The sequence below is a fragment of the Peromyscus californicus genome, unplaced genomic scaffold (genome assembly GCF_007827085.1).
Source record: "Peromyscus californicus insignis strain IS unplaced genomic scaffold, ASM782708v3 Scaffold_9__1_contigs__length_137607984, whole genome shotgun sequence".
NCBI classification, from domain to species: domain Eukaryota; kingdom Metazoa; phylum Chordata; class Mammalia; order Rodentia; family Cricetidae; genus Peromyscus; species Peromyscus californicus.
The window spans coordinates 110427118-110436035 of record NW_026294617.1 but is presented as its reverse complement, the minus strand read 5'-3'; the positions used below and the strand labels follow the sequence as shown (position 1 = coordinate 110436035).

The 8918-nt window shown below is 42.8% G+C and overlaps 1 protein-coding gene across 1 annotated transcript in view; it reads left to right on the top strand.

Annotated features, from left to right (window-relative positions):
• Window positions 1–7919: 7919 nt before the first annotated feature.
• Window positions 7920–8918, top strand: part of Arhgef38 (Rho guanine nucleotide exchange factor 38) — a 122420-nt gene continuing 121421 nt past the window's right edge. Inside the window, exon 1 of the mRNA XM_052730848.1 lies at window positions 7920–8115. Within this exon, the coding sequence (XP_052586808.1) occupies window positions 7920–8115 (196 nt within the window). The remainder of the gene's footprint in view (window positions 8116–8918) is intronic.

Sequence of the window (8918 nt, the reverse complement as noted above, 5' to 3'; positions counted from 1 at the left end):
CCTGGATTGTAAAGAATTGTTCCTGAATGCCTGGCATAGAGAACAGGAAGGAAAACTGTTGAATATTCATTCAGCCAGCAGTTCACTGGCCACTTTATGCGTAGCTGAATGTCAAAGGCCACAGCCTTCCCTACAGGGTGGGAATGAGTTTGAGTCTCTATCTCCATTATTTATTAGCAGTGCTATCATTCGTCAGGTTTTCTAAATCCATCCCTGCATCTTGAATAACACAAATATTGGGTTGCCAATGCCACAGCTGAGCCTCACAACCTGAGTGTGATCCCAGAGACCCACATGGTAGAAAAAGAGAATGTAATTAAAAAGTTAAAAAAAAAAAGGAGAACAGTATTATTTTGGTTTCCTCACTCTTTATCACAATCCTTACATGTAACATATGTTCAATAATAAGAAATTATTGTTTTCAGCCCATCCCTTTAGCATTTTGCCATGAGTACATGAGCTCATTTTTTTCCCTCAGAGTATCATTGTCAAGCTTCCAATTTTTTTTTTTTTTTTGAGACAGTATCGTTGAGCTCTGTCTGGCCTCAAGCTTGCTGTGTAGCCAAGGGTGACACTGAATTCCTAGTTGTTTTGGCTCCACCTCCCAAGTTCTGGGGATATAGGTCAGAGCTGTCACCCCAGCTTCAGAACTCTTACATTTTGGGTTGTGAGCCTAGCCTTTAGCAGCTGAACTATCTCCCAGTTGGTTTTTTTTGTTTTAACTCTCTTGTGGGGGGTGGGGGGGCTGCCACCCAGCTACCAGATAAATCACACGCAGAGGCTTATTCTTAATTATGAATGCTTGGCCTTAGCTTGGCTTAGTTTCCAGCCAGCTTTCCTTATCTTAAATTATCCCGTCTACCTTTTGCCTCTGGGCTTTTCCCATTCTCTAGCTTCTGTAAATCTTATTCTTACTCCATGGCTTGCTGTGTAGCTGGGTGGCTGACCCCTGGAGTCCTCCTCCTTCCCTGACTCCTAGATCTTAGATCTCCCATCCCAGTTTTCTCTTTTTATATATACTCTCTGCCTGCCAGCCCCGCCTACCCTTTCTCCTGCCTCGCTATTGGCCAGTTCTTTATTAGACCATCAGATATTTTACACAGGCACAGTAACACAGCTTCACAGAGTTAAACAAATGCAACATGAACAAAAGTAATACACTTTAAAATATTCTGCTACATCTCCCCAGCCCCACTCCTGTCTTTTTAAATGGGATCTGTTCCTGGCCTCCACATCTGCCACTTGACTCAATTCCATTTGGAAATCTTACAGATGCTTGAAATGATGTGAAATGAAAGGAATTGGGTGATTTCCATTTCATTTTGTCATTGAAGAACTAAGTATTGTTGAGTTTGGGGAAAATTTGCTTCTGCACTGCTCCAAAGTAACATTTTATGTCTTTTCTCTGACTTTAAATGATTTTGTCTTCCATTTGTTGAGTTTTCTGCTAAACCTACCTCTAGACTTAGAGATACGAAGGATTTGATTTTGATCTTTCTCTTCTGGATAGATATTCTTCCTAAAGAATGGCCTCATCCCATACCTTTAAATAATATGCACATTATATTGACTCCCAACTTTTAAAGTCTAAATATTGACCCCAAACTTGTAAATCTACAGCTTGTCTGTCATGTCTTCATGCATCCTAGCCTGTGACTGCTTTAAACAGAACTCTTGGAACACCGCCAAACGTCCTTTGTTCCTCTCTCCTGTTATGTTAGCATATAGAACTAAAATCCACCAAATGATCCAGTCTTCACATGTGAATTCTCCTTCTCTCTGTTTCCTCATTCATCTTAGTCAAAGCAGCTGAAAATCCTGTCATCTGAGCTTTCACCATGTGTTTGACTTCCTCAGCTTTACTTCATCAGCTTTCCTCCATCTCTGCTCCACTGCTCCAGCCCAAGCACGTTTTGCCTGGCTTTCTGCAACAAGGTTCTTTCCCTTTCCCCTCCTCTGCCCAATTAATTTATAACCGTATCCAAGAGATGCTATGCTGTGGGATAATGCTTTTGTACACTGGTTTAATAAAGTGCTGATTGACCAGTAGCCAGGCAGGAAATATAGGCAGGATAAACAGACAAGGAGAATTCTGGGAAGAGGAAGGCTAGGTCAGGAGACACCAGCCCACCGCCCAGGGAGCAGCACGTAATGAAACACAGGTAAGGCCACAGAAAATGTGGTGACATATAGATTAACAGAAATGGGCTGAGTTTAAGTGTAAGAGCAAGTCAGTGGTAGGCGTGAGCTAAAGACAGGACAGTTTAACTAGTATAAGCCTCTGTGTGTTTACTTGGGTCCAAGTGGCTGCGGGACTGGTGGGTGAGAGAGATTTGTCCTGACCACGGGCCAGGCCAGGACACAAGAAATCTTCCAGCAAAAATGCTATTTCTTTTTTGGAATTAGGATGTGTCTCCCTAATTGCACCTTGGGTTAGAATCTTGAACTCCCATAATTCTTGACCTAAAAAGATTTAATTATCATTTGACCAATATTCTGCATTTGTAAGTATAGTCTGGTTATGCCACAGTGATAGGAATTTTTTAAAAGGTCCTGCAGGATGTGGTGGTGCATACATGTAATTTCAGCACATGGGAAACTGAGGCAGTTTCACAAGTTCAAGGTCTATGCGGGCTACATAACAAATTGCAGGCCAACCTGAAATAAATAGTGAGAGTCTGTCTCAAGATAACAACACAAGCCCTAAATTTTAGCAGCTGAAGACAACAAAAATTATTTCATGCTCACATATATTACTCAGGGCTTTCCCCCTGAGTTATCTATGTTCTATAACTAACAGCGAAGGAGAAACCATTGTCCTATCAATGACAGAAGAAAATCCATAGCAAACAGAATGCTTTTAACACTTACCCAAGTGTGAAACACATCACTTTCAATTAGTTAGTTGTTGACCAAAGCGAGTTACTTGGGCAAGAATAAATTCAAAGCAGAAAGGGTAGGGCAATACTCCCATGTGCCTCAGTGAAGAACCAAAGTTGCTTTGGTAAACAGCACTAATGACTAAGTCATTCTTCTGTTTTTCAAAGGTAGGATCTGGGACCCAGAGCATCCATGAGGACAATGAATTCTGAAGCCATTGATGGAGACAGAGTCTTGGATCTACTGCCCAATGCTGCTTCTAATAGTGAACCAGGATCCATCCTATATTAAATGAAACTACAATTAGACATCTTAATATTATCATTTTATCCAAGTAATATAAACTCCTTGTATTGAAATACCTTTGTGTGTAGATAGATTAGAGGCCTTGCTCTCGTCTGGTTGATGATCTAATAAAGAGCTCACTCAAAGTTTCTCTGACCTGGCCATTTTCATTTCTGAAAGAACTAAAACATGTTTTAGGCTGGAGATTCTAAATAAATACTCTGGCTTAGTCCAGAAGATAAGCAGGAGAAATGCAATTTGTTTATGTACTATCTGCTAAAAACACTTCAAATATGCTCACAAGCACCCCAAAAATGGCTTGGAGGAAATACATCTTTATTTTGCCCAAATAGCAAAAGTCTAAGGCGAGTGACTGCTAGTCCTGGTTCAATAGTACAACAGTGTAAGAATCCATCAGTCTTTGGCTCTCAGACACAGGGTGGTTGTGACTGCTCCACATATACCATTGAGTCCAGAGGAAGAAGGCTGGAGCCAGCTGCGCATGCTCCTTTAGTTGGGTGACTGAAAAGCTTCCCCAGAATCAATACCTTGCGCTTTATTCTGGATTAACCCTGGGATGGCAGTCTCTGAGACCCAGAACAACATGGCCACTTTTTATTTAAAAAAAAGGAAAAAGTTACCATTGATTGGTTGAGCCTGGTGCTGCCTTGAATTAAATGATGGTTCTGGTCATTTTAAGAATGACAACTGGGAGTGAGTGTGAGAATAAAAACAGTAAAGTACTGGTAATGTCTGCCCCGTCATCAATGGAATAAGCTATGGTTCATCAGTTTTTGCCATTGTGACACAATCCTTAGAAAGGGTGACTTACTGGCCAGAATATTGATTTTTGTCTTGCTTCGCAGAAGTTTCAGTCCATCCTGGCTGCCTGTAATACTTCTGGGCCTGTGCAGGGCAGAGAATCTTGGGAAAAGGAGGTGACGGAGAGGAAGTCAGCAATCAGAGAGAAAGTGAAGAGTCAGGGAGAAAAGGTGATCCTATCAGAGCTTGCCTCAGTGGCTGCTTCTTCCCACCAGGCCCGATTCTTCCCGGTCCTACTTCCCTGTTGCATGAATCCTAAATGGTCTTATAACAAAAACTCAAAGCCAGATATTGGGGTAAGTGCTGAAAAATCAGAGGAAACAAACCACAGCCACTTCTCGCCTCACCAACTCCTCAGCCGATCCTGTCTCCAAGAAATCCTCAGACTGAATGCTCCTGAGTCCTCGGCTGAAAAGGCTCTAGTTCCTGCTTCCTCAGGCCCTATACGCCTTTCTCTGCCCAGCCATTTCACTTCCTGTCTTCCTAAGGTGTGTGCTTCCCAAGTACTGGGGTTAAGGGTGTGTGCCACCACTGCCTGGTTCTGTTTCTCTCCTAGATTGGATCAATCTCATGTAGCCCAGTGATCCATCTGGATCAGAGATCCAGATGTATCTCTGCCTCCCAAGTGCTAGGATTAAAGGTGTGTGCCACCACTGCCTGGCCTCTGTGTTTAATCTAGTGGCTGGCTCTGTCCTCTGATCTTCAGGCAAAGGTTATTTGAGTACAAGAAAATATCACTACACTTCCCACCACCCCCTAGTAATGCCATCGTGTTATGTATCTATCCATCAAGGAGTAATGCATGGCTTAGGTCAGAGCTCTTAGAATCCAAATTTCATCCCTCGGTAGCTAATATCCCCCCAAGCTGAATATGTGATCTGGAGACCATCTCAGATTTAAACCACAACAGTAGTTTTGACTACTTTTAAGTTTACATAGAAACTATTTAAAGGGCCAGCGAGATGGCTCAGTAGGTAAATGTGCCTGCCACCAAGTCCTATGGCCTGATCTTCCCCTGGTCCCATACGGAGGAAGGACAGAACTGAATCATGAAAATTGTCTTCTGACCTCTACTTGGGAGCCAACAAAATTATATATGAAATATAATTTTTAAAATTTAAAATAAGACATCATAAATAAATGAAACACACATTTGCCATGGAATCTATAGTAGCTATGATATGTATGTGATTATCTATCATTAAAAGTAAAAACAATAAACCTACCAGAATATCAATGCTAATATGTTTAGAAATAGAATTTTGTTTCAGAAAGATTGACAGATTAAGGAGATATTTGAACATATCACAATTTCACATTTGCTTGTGTGTGTGGATGTGCCCACTTGAAATATTTAGGTTAATGCAAAAAGAATCATATCTAGATAAAACAGTGACTTAGGAAAGCACAAAAGTCAGCTGTATATCCTTTAAACATTACCAGTAACCTCATTCCCTGTCTGTGTCACGGGCCACATCTCACTATCACTTATTGTTATATTTCTTTGTGATTGCAAATGCTTCTGCCATTTTCAAATTCACGTACTGCAGCCTTTCTGAAGTGCACAGCCACAAGCAAAGACCAGAACTTTTCCAACATAGAGGGTACATTTACTGCAGCAATTGCACATTCCTTAGACATTTAAAGTGGGTGGCACAGTGGCCCACCCTGACTCCCAGGATTCAGGAAGATGAGTCAGGAAGAGAACAAATGCCATGCCAGCTTAGGCTACATAGTGAGTTCCAGGTCAGCCTATATAAAAAAGCAAAGACCTTATCTCAAAAACCAAAGCAATGCCAGCTGTGATGGCATATGCCTTTGATGCCAGCACTCAAGAGGGAGAGACAGGCAGATCTCTGTGGGTTTAAGGCCAGTGTCCTCTACATAGTAAGTGCCAGGCCTGGCAAGACTACATAGTGAGACTATCTAAACAAGCAAGCGAACAAACCAACCAACCCCAAAGCAATATGGAGTCAGGAGTGTCTCAATGGTCCAGCCCTTGCTGCCCAAGCAGAAGGAGCAGAGCTCTGGTCCCCAGGACTCATGCAAATGTCAGCAAAACATGGCTGGCTAGGAAAACTAGCCATATAGGCTGGCTCTGAGTTTGCCTACGAGGCTTGCCTCAGTCAATGGGGTGGAATGATTCAGAGTGATTTCCAACAACAAACAACCCTGTTCTCCACACACACGTACACAAGTGCATGTGCACACACACACAAGTGAAAACATGCGTGCACACACATATGCACGTTGCACACACATAAAAATAAAAAACAAGCAAGCAAATAAAAAAATCTATTGTGTAAAAACATATAAAACATTTTATCTGTTTTTATTGGTTTTCTGTTTTTGTCTTTTATGGGCTGCTGACAGGATTTCTGAGTGTTTGATCTTTAAACCTCCTATTCCCCAAAATATTTACAGATTTAATGGCACAGTTTTTCAGTTATATCATTATACTGAAGAGTATAGCTCTGATAGTCTCCAGGTGAATAAGTGGGATATTTTAATAAGTAAGAAACTGCATTTTACAGCTTTAAAAGTTGCTGTAAAGGTATTTATTTATTCAATATACTTGGGAGAGCTTGTTAAAAAATAAACTCTCAATTATCTCAAATAAAAGCCATTCAGTATGCCAGTCTAAATATAGATGTCACTATAGTGAGGATTTATCATTTATCTCTTAAGGTAATTATGCAAATAACATTCAACCTATGTATCCTGAGTTGGGAAGATGGGTTTTGTTTTTCTTCTCATTTATAATCTTGTCTAGATGGAGTTGAGCAAGATTCACAATGGGCAGGTGGAAGCTGGTGGTCCCTTCGCAGAAGAGAATCTAGTTTTCTCCTTAGGGTCTCTTTTCCTTAACAAGGCTGTGCACAAAACACTCAGCACATTCCCCAAGCTTCTGCGATCTCTCCCTCGGGAGAGCTCAACAAACACGAGGAAAAACAACTTCAAACAATGAAAGGCCCATCCTGCTTTGCTGTTTCTTCATGCTTCCTCATTTTCAAACCCGTCTTTTCCTCTCATTCCCAAAGTAAACTGTTCTTTCCTCGCCCTTCATAGGTGAAGCCACAAGAGAAAGATCCTAAAGAAATTAACCTTGAATCATCTATTGTTTTCCTAAGGACCAAGGCACAGGAGGACAAGGCTGGATCCCAGGCAAAAGCAGCGTGTGGAGAAAAAGCGACAGAGAACTTTCTGGGCTCTGAGGAAATTCATTCTTCTCCATTTCTTGACTCTCCTGGGGGAAATCACTCTCAAATGTCAATCTTTACTTTTTAGGAGATCTGATCAGGGTTTAGCCAGTCAGATTGTAGCAGATAATTGCCGAGTGCCAACACTCGAGGGCACATACTCCAAATAAAAATAACCCTGTCTCCTTTGTTGTGCAAATGCAAATTGTCATAGCAGCACACTGACTTCAGAGCCACAGGTGGAAGACCAGAGGAAAGCGGCGCAGGGCTCCCAGTGGCCGGTCACAACACGGTTCTCTGAGTGCACCTGCACACACCCATGGGCACACATTCAAGCCACAGGCTGCGGGTTCTGCTAACATGTCCTTCCCTTCCCTCCTCCCTGCCTCACCTTGCTCCCTTTCCCTTTCCCCACCCCCAGCCCTTGCCCCACACAATGCGATTTTTGTTTGCTTGGGCAGCATGTGACAGTGGAGTCCCTGCTTTGCCTAACTCAGTGCAGCAGGTCTCTCGGGTAACAGGTGGCAACTTCCCCTGTTGGATGATAGGTATAAAAAAGAATGACCTCATAGGGGTGGAGCTCGGGGACTCCAGGTAGCAGTCACAGACAGGTAACCCTGCAGCGAAGCCTTATAGTTAGAAGAGGGGCAGTTAAATGCCAAGATTCGCCCGGAGGCCCTTAAGCAACCAGCCATTGCCTGCAAACCTCAGAAGTTTGTCTTATTGCCTCAGATGGAGCCCAGAGAAGCCACTGGGAAGGGGAACCTGGGAGGCAAGAGAAAGAATCTGACCTTCTTGAGACCCAGGCTGTATATGCTGGAGAGGAGGAAGACAGACACTGTGGTGGACAGCAGTGTTTCTGGGGACCACTCTGGCACCTTGAGGAGGAGCCAGTCTGACAGGACCGAATACAACCAGAAACTCCAAGGTAACCAAAGAAAAAGCGGCTGCCGCAGGTGCCTCCCCTCCAGTTCTGTTTGGCTGGCTCCCATTTGTAGAACACTTGAGGCAGAGGAGGAAATAAAATCCAACTTTCCCTTCTTACAAAACAAGAAAACGCAATTGAAAGGGACTCGTGAGATATAGAGAAAATTTTTATGATATGAATCAATGGTTAGAGTCGCCTCTGAATTTTTCTTAATGCCGTTCAATTTTCTCCGGTGAGGGTATTATTTTTTTCCCCTCTACCTTCCTTGTTCCTCTTCCTTCCCTCATCCATCTTAAAAAGGGGGAGGGACTGGTACACATGTGATTTAAAACCTCCAAAAGGCAGTTTATCCCAGTAGGTGGCTCGGAGATGTCACACTATGAGCTCTAACTAGGAAACTGTGCTAAACCATGATTGGAGTTACCTTAAACAGGGATGTGAAGCTATAATCATGTCTGTGAGAAATAAGCAATGTTCTAGTCAGTGGGATGCTCTGAAAGAATTCCTGAAAATCACTGCAGTGAGCATGCCCTTGGAGAAGACTGAATAGCATCCAGACAGGGCAGAGCTGTTCTGCACACTATGCCGAGTGACCACTGAGGAAATAAGCATTTTATTTTGTGACCGTGGTAAGATAATTTGGCACAGTTATTACAACACATCTTCCATCTCTGGCCCTGGATTTCTATCTCCTTCCGACTACCCTTCCTCCTAAAGCCCACTTGCTCGGGTGAGACTTGGTTCGGTGTGAAAGCAGGCAGAGTGTTATGTCCGCAGCTGCACCTGTCACGTGAGCCTCCAGA